Here is a 14,407-nt window from a genome sequence, read left to right as displayed (position 1 = left end):
CAGTAAAAGTGAATTAGCAGATGTTATTTCCTAGTAATATATATCAAACATTGTGTTAAAGTGTGTAAACATAGTCTGAAAGTGTTAAAAGTGAAAGCATCTCGTAGCCGTAGCCTTATTTTCATCATCATCGGTCTGCCCTTCCAGCGAGCCGGGTAGGGTGTTAGAAAACGAGCGTCCTCCAAAGTTGCCTATTCAAAAACATTTTGTTGTCCAAAACAGATTCCCAATTCCATCCTCTTCTCTCCACGTCTTCCCTCAGTTGGTCCATCCATCTTCTTCTTGGTCTTCCAGCTCGTCTTCTGTTATTCTCTTTTCCAAATAAGCACATGGTAACCTTGTGCTATTCATTCGTTTAACACGCTCACACTATTTAAGCCTAGATGACCTCCTCCATCAATTCATTTCGACCTAGGTTAGATCAGATCTCATCATTTTTCACATGATCAAGTCGGGTCTTTTGGAGGGCAGTTCTAAGAAATTTCATTTCACAGGCTTGAATCCTACTACAATCCTTTGATGTTAGTGTGCAGGTTTCCAGAGAATATGTAAGGATGGGAATGAAATACGACTTGTACAGGGTAGTTTTTGTTCTTTGTGGGACCTTCTCATCCCATAGTAGGTGTCTAACGATACTGTAAAAGTTAGAGCCTTTGGTTACTCTGTTATTTCTATCTCAGCTCTGTTATTACTAGTCATTATGCTTCCTAAATAACTGAATTGGTGTACTGTATTTTTATGCTGCATTCTGTATTATGTCTGCTGATTTTCAATGCTACTGTTTTTGATGAGTTCAATTTCATTCCATAATCATCAAACTTCTTACACCATGCATTCAGATTATTTTGCACTCCCTTCTCTGTTTCATCCCATATTGCCACATCATCTGCAAACACCAGAGCCTGAAGATCTTTATTACCTTTTCCTTTTAGTTCCTTTAAAATGGTATCCATAACTGCTATGAATAGAGGTGATAAGGCACTTCCCTGTTGTACTCCTTTGGTTGTATTGAACCATTCAGAGTGACTATCTCCAATTCTGACAACTTTTACAATTAGTATATAGTATTTGGATCTTCCTAATAAGGTACTCCGGTACACCAAGTTTTCTAAGACTTTTCCAAATAGTTGATCTAGGAACAACATACGCCTTTTCAAGGCCCATAAACACAATAATTAGGTCATTTCCTCTTTCCCAGTGTTTCTCTGCCAAAATCCTCAAAGCAAACATCAGATCTGTTGTGCTTCTTCCAGTCCTAAAGCCATATTGTTCCTCTTCTAAGATAGGCTCTAGTATATCCCTTACTCTGGCTTCAATGATCTTCTCCATAATTTTAAGTCCGTGTGATAAGAGGGTAATGCCTCTGTAATTTTCACTTTTCCTTCTACTCCCTTTCTTAAAGATAGGAACTATCACGCCTTTTGTCCAATCTTCAGGTATTTCGTTATCCTTCCATATTGTTCTGAGAACTCTATACAACCACTGTATTCCTGGCGGACCAGCAGCTTTAATCATGTCAGCTATAATTTCATCAGCTCCTGCTGACTTACCACTTCTCATCCTATGGAGAGCTTGCTCTACTTCTGTCCATGTAATTGGGATATCTTCCTCTATTGTTTTCTGTCCTACATCATCAACAGAGATCTCTTTACGGCCATTTAGGAGCTTGTCAAAATACTGCCCCATTGTATCCGTGATATCTCTCATATTGCGAACTATATTCCCATCTGCTGTCTCCAGAGCTGTAATTGTTTCTTTATCTGATCTTTTACATTTTACTATTCCATATATCATTTTCATATTCCCTTTACTGTCTTCTTCCAGTTTAGCTGTAAATTCTTTTCAACTTTTCTCTTTTTCTTCCCGTACAATTCTCTTGACTTATAACTTTCTGTATCTATATTCCTTTGCGATCTCTTCCAATTTATTGTTGTCTATTCGGTAGCTGTTGATTCTTCTGTCAGACTTAGCCACATCAAGAACTTTTTTGGGTTTATTCCTTTTCATTATGGCTTCTTTCACTTTATCATTCCACCAAGATGTTCTTTTCTCTCTTGCTCTTCTGCTTGTTCTTCCACAATGCATTCTCTAAGTCCTCCAAATGTCCAATCGCAGGTGGCTTATACACCACACAGACAGCACATTTCTGATGTAGTCTGTAATTGTGAAACAAGATGACCAGGAGCAACAAGCGCAACAGCAAGGAAGCGAACAGTAATGCCAACCTCGTGAAAGATACCGTCCTGAATGAGACTCCCAGCTCAGGTAAGTTTCTGGACAGAATTATAGAGGCGATATCAGAGCAAGTGACCACACTTGTCGTAAAGGAACTGGGGAAATCTCTCCAGTTCAATGCTGAACTTGTAGAGGATTTAAAGAATAAACCGAGGGAAGAATTCAAAGCTAGAAGTGACTCTCTCAAATAATATAGTAGGAGAAATAATCTTAGAATTTTTGGAGTGCAGGAGATCTCACAAGAAATTACTGACAAACTTGCCGCAAACGTCTTCAGAGATATAGGTGTGAATATAAATATCAATGATATTGATAGAAATCACCGTGTTGGGCCTAAATCAGTAAGGAAAACTCGGCCTATCACTGTCAAGTTCACTTCCTATCGTACACGACAGGAAATATTCCGTAACAGGGGACTAAAAGGCACTCATGTTACCATCCGCGAAGATCTCGCGTCCACTAGACTCTCCGTACTGAAGGCTGCCATTCACCATTTCCATGTAAGCAACTGTTGGACTATAGACGGTGATATCATCATTAAGAAACCCGATGGGGGCAAAGTACACATTAACTGGCTGTGTCACTTACTGAAGGATGGAGATAGCAAGTAAACGGACACTTCAATTGACTGTTCTGATCTGTATTTACTATATTTCACTTTATTTAAATACCACCTCAGTGTAATTTGAATTAGATTAGCCCACTGTAGTTAGATTATTCATTGACTTAATTATTCATTTTTCATAAGGTGGCTGCGAGAACTAATGAGTCACTCTCCTCTGACAGTAATGGACATTGCTTCCCAGACACAATCCCTTCCAAGGCCTCACTCACCCCTCCACTCTCCATAAGCAGAACACAACCTTGTGACAACTGTCAACTGACCCCTCCTGGAATTACCCCTCCTCCTCTCTCAACTAGAGACCTGCTCCTATCTAAAATTTCCTCTTTCCCTAAAGGTCTCCATATAGCTCATCTAAATGTACATTCACTGCCTGCTCATTTCCACGAACTTAAAGAACTTATCCCGGACATATTTGATGTTTGCCTTCTCATTAAAACCTGGCTTCATGATCTGATCCCTTCGAAGACTTTCAACTTACCTGGCTACTGTTTACTCCGGAACGACAGAGCAGGAAAGAGGGGAGGAGGTGTTGCTGCGACAGTCAAAACCAGTTTAAAGCCTAGGATAATTGCATGTTCAGATAGCGAATACAATAGATGACCCGAGTTCCTGCTTTTGGAAGTAATCATAGCCCATCAGAAATGTGCTGTCTGTGTGGTGTATAAGCCACCTGCGATTGGACATTTGGAGGACGTAGAGAATGCTTTGTTATGCGTACTTCCACAATACGAACATGTAATTGTCATGGGTGACTTAACACTGACACCGGAAACAACAATGCCGAATGTCGGCAGCTTATAAACACGACTGCATCTTACGATATGAGCATTTTGCAAATATAACCTACACAATACACCCCCATGTCACACACGACAATCTACTTAATGATTGTCAAGAATACGTACAAAGTACTACAACACGGGCAGACATCTGTACCACGAATTTCAGCTCATGACCTAATATACATGTCGTACTCAAAGACCCGAAAGACAAAATCAAGGACTATTTCATTCAGAGATATCTCTAAAATTGACTACAGTATGTTTACTGAAGACATACTAGATGTTCCATGGCACTATATACTGACAGTTGACGACACTGACATTAAAGTAAACATATTTAACAAAAATCTGACAGTGCTCTATGATCGACGTGCCCCGCCGAAAAAAGTACGGGTAACACGAGCCCCAGCACTGTGGCTAAACCTGGAACTAAAGGAGTTAATGGCAAGACGAGAAGCCGCACACAGAAATTTTAAGCGATAACCGACACAAGACAATTTTGATGCATTTAAACGGCTACGAAATAAAACATCACAGGTAGTATGTAACGCTAGAATTAGACATGCACATACCCTGTTAAAACGAAATACTAGATCTGCTATGGCTTCGAAAGAACCAAGACACATGGGAATTTAAGTAAACTAAGAGACGTTCATCCTATTGACATACCCCTGGACTCCAATACACATTTTACCACTCCTGGACATACCACTGACAGAGAAAGGAAACATAGAACACTATAGAGCAATTACAACTCCCTTGCACCTGACAGAGAAAAATTCTACTTTTCACATGTGACACCCTCGCAAGTTAAACAAGCCATATTTATAATCAAATCAAAGTCCAAAGGGATAGACAACACAGAAATAGAACTCATTAAGACAATAATTGACAGAATTTTATCTATTATAACTCACATATTTAACCATTCACAAATGACTAGCGCACATCCCACCTTATGGAAACCTGCCGTTGTCGTCCCGCTTGCTAAAAAATCACTGCCTGAAAACATAACCGACTATACGCCTGTGAGCACATTATCGGTCCTTTCAAAAGCCCTAAAATACATCGTACACCAACAAGTCTCCAACTACTTGCAAACACACGATATTCTTGACGAATACCAGTCTGGTTTTCGACGTAACCACAGCACTAGTACTACACTATTTAAGGTTACAGACGACATTCGCAATGCGATGGACAAAAGACACGTTACCATCCTAGCTCTTCTTGACTTCTCTAAAGCCTTTGTCTCAGCTGACATAGACATACTACTTTCCAAACTATTTAAACTCCAGTTCTCAACAAACAGTCTTCAGTGAATGAATTCATACCTCCGCAGTCATCTGCAGTGTGTAAGAAATAATATAATGAATATTCATCCTGGCGATCCATAGAGGTTGGTGTTCCACGGGGGTCTGTCCTAGGACCGCTTCTATTTTCTGTCTATATCAATATTACATCGTTGGTAAACAGCTGCAGACACCACAGGTACGCTGGCGATATATAATTATACTTGCACTGTGAACTGGAAAGACTAATCAATGAAATTTAAAATTTCAATAGAGGCTTCCAAGAAATCTGTAACTGGACTGACATGCATGGACTTATAATTAAATAACGTAAAATCTCAAACTATAATAATTTCACATCCCTGGCTTTGTTCAATAAACATAAGCAACATCACTTTACCAAAACTCTACCCACAAAATTCACCCATTGATTTCAGTGAATCTGTCAAAGATCTCGGTGTTATAATAGACGAACATCTTTCTTGGCAGCAGCAGGTTACCAGCGTCTCCAGGAAAGTATTTGCGACACTTTTAAAACTCACCTAGAAGATTTTCTTGAGTATTAAAAGAACGCCTCATTTGCACTCTGGTATTACCTCATTTCGACTACTGTGAAGCCGTGTACAACGACATGACTGCTACTCTTAACGACAAACTACAACGCGCACAAAACGCCTGTGTTCGCTATATATGTGACCTATGTTACTATGACTATGTTACACCTGCCTACAATGAACTCTGTTGGCTAAAACTCAAACAGCACCATAATATTCATGCTTTATGCCTTCTTCATCGAATACTCTCCTCATGCTCACCTCCCTACTTGTACAGTCAATTTTACCACCTCTCATTCAATCACAGTTTCGGAATACAGTCAAAATTTGACACACACACTTATCTATTCCACCTCACCGCACCATACGATACACAAACTCGTTTGTTATTTCTTCGGCACGACAATGGAATACACTAACCGTCTGTCAGAGGAGCCTCCCCTGCTAGTTTTAGGCAACTTTGTCACCGATACCTACTAAGTAATAGATGAAGTCCTAAATTGTTATTCATATGTTATGTTATGCAGTGATAAGAATCGAGGGCTTTGAAAAAGAAGCAGCAATCCAAAAAAGGAATGAGGCAAGGCTGCAGTTTGTCCCCCCTCGTTTTCAATGTTTACATAGAACAGGCAGTAAAGGAAATCAAAGAGGAATTTGGAAAGGGAATCACAATCCAAGGAGAGGAAATCAAAACCTTGAGATTTGCCGATGATATTGTTATTTTATCCGAGACTGCAGAAGATCTTGAGAAGCTGCTGAATGGTATGGACGAAGTCTTGGGTAAGGAGAACAAGATGAAAATAAATAAGTCCAAAACAAAAATAATGGAGTGCAGTTGAACGAAGGCAGGTGATGCAGTAAATACTAAATTAGGAAATGAAGTCTTAAAGGAAGTAGGCCTAGATGAATATTGTTACTTGGGTAGTAAAATAACTAACGATGGCAGAAGTACGGAGAACATAAAATGCAGATTAGCACAAGCAAGGAAGAGTTTTCTTACAAAAAGGAATTTGCTCACATCAAACATTGATATAGGAATTAGAAAGATGTTTTTGAAGACTGTCGTGTGGAGCATGGCATTGTATGGAAGTGAAACATGGATGATAACTAGCTCAGAAAGAAAGAGAACAGAAGCTTTTGAAATGTGGTGTTACAGAAGAATGCTGAAGGTGAGATGGATAGATCGAATCACAAATGAAGAGATACTGAATCGAATTGGCGAGAGGAGGTTGATTTGACTAAATTTGACGAGAAGAAGAGATAGAATGATAGAACACATCTTAAGACACCCAGGACTTGTTCAGTTGGTTTTTGAAGGAAGTGTAGGTGGTAAGAACGGTAGGGGTAGACCAAAGTATGAATATGACAAGCAGATTAGAGCAGATGTAGGATGCAGTAGTTACGTAGAAATGAAAAGGTAAGCACAGGATAGGGTGGCATGGAGAGCTGCATCAAACCAGTCTATGGACTGATGACTCAAACAACAACATGAAAATATTGTAGATTTAGCCTTCCTTAAACTATAGACTTTATAGAATCACACTGATATTATTAAGGTTAAGAGAAATTAGCTAATCTGGTCATAATTGTGTAAATAATCATCATCATTTTCCTGTTTTTTCCCTATTTTTTACTGTTACTCATCATAATATTTTATTGTTTAGTAGTTGCAAGATGCTTCAGTTGTAAGTCTGTCTATTTTAATTTTGCACGTGTAAATACTGTATTTTCTGGTTAGATGGAAGAGAAATCCTAATGGCCTTAAATCTTGCCAGACAAAATAAATCCATTGTATTGTATTGTATATGTAGGCTTAAAAGTCATGATCACCATTTATTGTCTTTTTACATTTCAAAATACTGCCTTCCAGCGAAAGTAGCCAGTATAACTCAAATACATTCATAAGTTTGTTAAAAAATAGTGTAGAATGTTTACATGTACAAAATATTGCTCTTTATAGCCTAGAAGTGATGTGTTCACTGCATGAAATTTGAGGTTATCGTATATTGGACCCCCTTTACTTTTTTTGGCTGTAAAAGGGGGGGGGGGGTCTAACACGCGAGTAAATACTGTAGTTTGATAGGTGACCAAATAACATAACACTGACATTCACTCCAAAGAGTATGAGGATGTTAAAGATGTTAATAAAGTTATAGTTTGTGCAATGGAACGAGATTGACTGCACTGAAGGTAGGCCTCATTGATGCAGGAATTTGACTGTTTAGCTTCAGGAAGAAAGTGTTATGCCAAGAATATTTAGGACTGGTTAATTCTGAAGGTACAATTTGTTCATAAATAGAGGCAATCTCATTTAAATTCAGCCTTCTCTGTCACAATGAATAAAGCACCAGGACAAATTTTAAAGTTGGGATAAATCTCTCCACTCCAATGTTTTGGACAGCTGTATGTAGCTTTCTCAATAGTACACAGATCCATAGACATCAAAGTAGAAACTCCAATCTACAACTACACTCAATATGGTTTGTAAAGAATTACTATAATAAATGTTTGGATTCAATAAATACCTTATAAAATCTAGAAACTGCAACTTTTAATCATAAGATACATTAAAAATCCATTTAAAAAATTTCCAATTACTTCTTAGTATTTCAACTTTCAAAGATAGGCTTATTAGTATTTTAATAAAATGCTAGTTTACTTACTCTTCCCGGCCTTTGTGCAGATTGCTGCCGCTATCAAAACCTACAAACCAAACAAAAATGATTCGTGTTATAAAATTCATAAGAATATAGGCCTATACTAGTATAAAAATAAAAGTGGCCACAATTAACATACGGAACAGAAATATTATTTACTGTTCTATATATAACACCTATTCTTTGATGTATTATTATACTCTTATCTAACCATTCTATATTTATTTTGACACAGGATTCTTTCTACCAGCTCAGAGCAGATGAGGCTAGCCATTCTGTAATTCATTAACCACGGAATTTCATGTTTAGAACTGCCAATAGTGGGGTTCAAACCCACTATTTCCTGGATGCACGCTCCTAACCGTATGGCCAACTCGTCTGGTGGCCCGGGTTTTTTCATTATTGTTATATATACTGTATAATAACGTTCTCTTTGCCACTCTGTAACAGTACAGTTGTGGGATTACAGCAGACCCTCAGATTCCAGTCTGTCAATCATCTGATGCTAATAATTAGCTTTCAGCTTGGTCAGGAAACTTTTGCAAGAACAGATTAACATCTCCCCATCATGTACAGTTACCAGAAAGTCCAAGTTCCTGTCTAAGTCTCTTAGAACAGGTACAGGTTACTTACATTTTTACACTGTACATTGGTCATGTGACTTCAATAAATTCTTACAGATGTTTCCGTTTTTAAGACAGGTGGTTGAAGTGTTGCGTTGTGCTGCGTTCTCTAAACTTGTGATCTTTGTGGGTTTGTGCACAGTACAGTTTGGGGTATTAGACATGGCATCTTCCATTAAATGAAATCGTAACATGTTGACAATCAAAACAAAATTAGAAATTTTAAACCGGCTAGAAAAAGTAGAAACTGGATCTTCTCTAGCAACAGTGTATAATGTAGGTAAATCCACGATATCAGACATAAAACGAAACCAGCAAAACATTTTCAGTTTGCGTCAAAACTTGATTCCGAGGATAGACCTAGTTAAAAAAAATTAACTATGAAGGAAATTACCCGATTCTTGATCAAGCAGTTTATAATATTAGAACTTGATAATAAATTGGGTAGGTCTTCAGATTTCAAAGCCAGTACTGGTTGGTTAAAAAATTTCACATCATGGCATGTATAAGGGAATTGTCTAGTGATAATACAGCTCCAGGTAAAATTAAACAAAAATTGCTCGACATTGTGGAAAATGAAAGATATTGAAGAGATGGTGCTCATAATGCAAATGAGATAGGATTAAATTGGAAATCACTAATGCAAAAATCACTTGCTTCAAAAAGTAAAGGAAGAGTATGGTGTAAAGAAAGAATTAAGGTCATGGTTTGCACGAATGCTCATGCGACACCTAGGTTACCATTACCAGCGATTGGAAAATCCACGAAGCCTCGATGCTTTAAAACTGTTGCTTGCATTCCTACTGTGTACAAAAGGCAAAAAAACGCATGGATGAATTAACAGCTTTTCTATGAATGGTATGCAGAGGATTTCGTACCCAGTGTTAAACGGTACCATGAACAGAAAGGTAAAAGCAGTTAAGTCCTCCTAGGCCTACTTCTCGGCAATGACCAGGAGAGTGTTAATGCTTTTTCTATAAAGGTCAATCTTGAAGACTGAACTGCTCTATAATAGCAGAATCAGGGGAACTGATGAAAGAAAACAGAAGAGCTTGGAGACTGCCTGGGAGACTGACTTCCTCGGATCGAGTAGGGGTATTTCAATCGCCGTGACAAAGAATACGGCAATGTATTTGAAACGTTGGCAAACTGTACGTGATGTACAGACAACAACAACAACACAGTTCAACCCGAAAAATAAACTAAATAATTCTTCACACTGTGGAAGCTTCACCTCTAAGATGTGGAAATCTGATTTGATCCAGGACGAAATGGATCCCTTCATCACTGCTTAGTAATGAATCTTCGTCCGATTCAGAATGATAGAGGACTTCAGCCTGCAGCAGCAAGGAAGTAACAATCGGCGAGTACCAGTAAGTTGTTGTCTAATGGCAGATATTTTACTCTGGTTGTATACTGCATAGCATTTGTGAGTGTGTTCTATCATTTTTGCACTGTACAGAAGTTGTTACTGAAGATTCTGATGCTGTGGTGTGCAGCGATAAGTCACGGCATAACTTGAACCGATACAAAAATTTGCCACGTGTTTTGTTTGTGCTTGGTTTTGTTACTTAGCTGTTCTTTCTTAAGCGCATTTTAATTACCGCCGTTTTCTTTAAGACCGCATTTATTTTTTCCTACTGTCTTTTGTTAAGCGATACGACAGCACAGTAGCACCCCTCGTTGCCTGCGGAAATTTATGAATAATATTTGCTTTATGTCCCATTAACTACTTTTACGGTTTTTGGAGATGCCGGAATTTAGTCGCAAAGGAGTTTTTGCTTGCCAGTAAATCTACCGACACGAGGCTGAAGTATTTAAACACCTTCAAATACCATCGGACTGTGCCAGGATCAAACCTGCCAAGTTGGGGTCAGGAGACCAGCGCCTCAACCATTTGAGCCACTCAGCCCGTCTTGGGAAATTTATTAAATGCAATTAAATGCATCCTTCACCCTTCGAGTCCATAAAAAATATTATTTATCTATTTTCTCTTACACTTCAATGCTGAGGTTTTATATGTGGTGTAGTTTACCTCTGATTCTGTACAAACCAAAAATATCCCCTGTAAACTCCCCTTTAGTTCATAAAAATAATTTCCAGCTTAATTTATTCTGCTTTTTATCTTGAAGTTAAATACTGAATTTCACGGACTTACGTGCCACCATTTTTCCGTGATTGTGTTGCACACAGCCGTTCAATATGGCAACCCTGTTGCCATAAGAACAGTACTGTTTTCTTTAACGTGGCATGAACCACAGGGAAAGGGAGGAAGTGACTGTGTCCTTAAATAAGTCATAATGTAGTCAACTTGCTCAGGAACAGTAGAATTATCTCCCCAAACACTAAACATCTGAGGAAATGGAAGAGTTCCGACATTTGGAAGATATAAAGTACTGTACTGATGAAAGAGAAGGAAGACCCATCAATGGGGTTAAAATGAAAGACACTCCAGACCTTGCATGACTATACAGTCAGTTTTAGAAGAGATCACGACTTCATCACCAAGATATTATGGTAGTAATAACGAAAGAGAGGAGTCTTACAGAGGTAGAAGATAAGACAGTAGGCAGGGTCCCATAATCGCCCCACCACACTCGTGAGATGTCAACACCTAGGGGAGGGAAGCATACAAAGAAACCAACAAATCTAACCTTATACACTAGAAACACAATACACACTAATAGAGAATGCTTCAATTGTCACTTCCAGAACTGTTATCTACGGCCCCTCTGTCAGAAGCCCTGATGGTTTTTTGTGGTTTCCCATTTTTGCCAGGTGAATGCTAGGGCTGTTCCTTAATCAACCCAACTGCTGTGCCAGATACGGCATTCATCAAATGAAAGCATAAGTAGAGTGCTGTACTTATATGCAACGTGCAACCTCAGCGTTGTGCTACCATCAGACATACAGATTGTGAACTGTGTCAAATCCTTTTGGTGGATATACCAACTCTCCCTAACCTTTTCTTTGAGCAACTTGAAACGCATGAATTTTAGCACTGAGACAACTGAACAAAGAGCGAAGCTGTAGTGCGCGGCTTTGTTATGAAAATATTTCTTTGCTTGTGAATAACAGTTACAATGACTCTGGTGGTAGTGTTCTTAATTCCAATGCTAGGACTAGTTCATTAATAAATGATGTTGCTGTGGTGGAAATGAATGCACAAAGTGGAGGTGATAACGAGGCGAGTGATGTTAAGCCGTGTGTTTGTACGTTCCAGAGGAAAGGTATGCCAACTTAAATTGCTCAAAGCAAGGTATTTTGTGATGTAGAATAGAAAATGTGTTTCAATGCACCAAAATTTTGTATGTGCATGTGCTGAAACTATGAAGTTAAAGCAGTTCCAAAATTGAACATTTTACACTCTTAACTCTCAGTGAATGGCAACCCTCCCGCACCAGCGAGTAGCACGCGTTGCGACGACTCCCACGCTGACGGAAAAGAGCGGTCTCTTCCTTCCCAGTACTAACCTTCTCCTACCGGTTTCCCATCATTGCCGTACGACCTGTTTGTATCAGTGTGATGTAAAAAGGATATTTTAAAAAGTCATCAATGAGGTGACCATCAATTCTTGGATTGAACCACCTGTCAATTCACCTCAAGAATGACCTGGGTAACCTTATCAATCTGCTGCATTTCAAGGAAGTTAATTCCGTTCAGCACGTTGATCTCTTCAGAAGAATTCCAACCATTTGTCCATTCTAAAAGAAAATGAAATGCTAAAGCCTATCATTATTAATGAGATCATCATTTTAGACTGTAGAACTCTTGAACAGTGAGTGCCACTGGCATCCTGACCACTGGCTACATATCCCAACCATGGGTGATATTTAAATATATAGCCTACACACACATGCACACACCTGAATGAAGTCTACTTGTCCAGTCAGTGGCAGTGGTTATGATTTTATGAGGAAGAACAACTCGGCAACCATCTTCTATTAACACTAATCAGAAGGAAAATAGAAGAGCTCCGACACTTTGAAGAATGAAAGTATCTGCAAAAGAAAAGGATGGGCCATGAAGGGTGTGAAAATGAAAGTCACCCTAGGCCTCGCAAAACTATTGCTGTTGGGGTCAGATGAGAACAAGAGTTGACAAAAGCGAGTTGGATAGGAAAGATGAAAGTGAGGATCCTAATACAACTAGAAACAATGCCAAATTCAGCTAGGGGAACTTTGCAAACCCATGCTACAAACTTAAGAGCTACTGGTCCCTTTTTTTAGTCACCACTTATGACAGGCAGGGAATACCGTGGATGCACTCTACTGTCCCCACCCACAGGGGGAGTTGTCCAGTGAATGGTGATATATTAATACACACTTCTGATCAAAGTCTAAGACTTCAATGTCTCTTATATTCTTGAAGATATTCACTCTACATACCATACATGCTGTAATTAAATATCCACATCCCTATACAAAGTCAAACCCCCTTGTGTCAAATTAACTGAAAGAAGGCCAATAATCTGACATTTCACATGAATTCACCATCATACTGTCTTAGGTTTTGATGACTGCATTACCAAACATGCATCACAATAAGTTACTAAACGTTTAACCACCATCCAAGAGTTTTACCAAGTGACATATTTTTTTAGGAATGCTTCTGTTTTACTACCAAATAGGTTTTATGAGATTGTGATTTCTCAAAACAGTCTAGTAATTCAGCAGGACCTCTTATCCTTCTAGAAGACTACTCCGGCTGACGTTGGGCTGCTGTCTTAAATTTAATGTTGGCAGGGAAAATTTGATCCAGCATGGCCTTTGCCACTGAAAATGAAGTATGGGTAGTCACAGTTTTTTGTGTTCAAATAACCTCACAGTGTTAGCTAGCACAGAACTGGTGGATGGTAACCAGAAGAGAAGACCAAATGTACAGCAGGCACATGAACTGCAAACAACTCAAAAATGCAACAGTCTGACAGCCAACAAGATTATTACTTAAATACAAGTTATGAAATAAATACCAGTATATGAACATTGAGGATTACATAGAAAGAAAGAACAGTGCTGTTGTACCCAGCCAAATCTTCCAATAAGCAAATTCGACTATGTGAATGTAGGCAACAAAGTTATATTTCATTCTCACACCAATGACGTTCATAGACATTCCACCTAACAATAAAGTATCGTAAAATCATTCCGATATTCAAACAACTTGATCAAAATTCTATTTAATTCTGGCAAAAACTCTGATCAAACAACTAGATCAAAATCCTGCAGTGACATGGTACCGGTACACGCCCCACAAAGCCGACAAGTGCAGAATATTACACCATCACATAAAGAAGGACAAAACAGGAAAAAGTCACTTCTGTCGAATGTAAATCACCTCCGAAGAAACATTTCACAACATTCCATCGAAATATATGCGGAAATCCAAGTAGCTCTTCAAGCGGACCATCATTCCAGATTTCGAGCACTGGACACTCAAACACCATTATTTGTATAACGTATTAAACATACCTAAAACATGCACACACCACAGCAACTTCCAAATTTCATTATATTTTATTATACGCTTATACAAAGCAGCGCATTCACCAAACATATCAGAAATGATGAAAAACATGACAAATATTAATAAAAGTACAACGAACTCGTAAATGATGCGACAAAGAGTAATATTCAATC

At 38.6% G+C, this 14,407-nt stretch overlaps 1 protein-coding gene across 2 annotated transcripts in view; it reads right to left on the bottom strand.

Annotated features, from left to right (window-relative positions):
* Positions 1-14,407, bottom strand: part of deltaCOP (coatomer subunit delta) — a 113,166-nt gene that overhangs the window by 98,574 nt on the left and 185 nt on the right. For both annotated transcript variants that reach the window (XM_067151216.2, XM_068228600.1), the window contains exon 2: positions 8,152-8,191. In XM_067151216.2, the coding sequence (XP_067007317.2) occupies positions 8,152-8,191 (40 nt within the window). The remainder of the gene's footprint in view (positions 1-8,151; positions 8,192-14,407) is intronic.

This window comes from Anabrus simplex, chromosome 7, assembly GCF_040414725.1.
Source record: "Anabrus simplex isolate iqAnaSimp1 chromosome 7, ASM4041472v1, whole genome shotgun sequence".
Taxonomy (NCBI): domain Eukaryota; kingdom Metazoa; phylum Arthropoda; class Insecta; order Orthoptera; family Tettigoniidae; genus Anabrus; species Anabrus simplex.
This window is presented reverse-complemented; position numbering and strand designations above follow the sequence as displayed.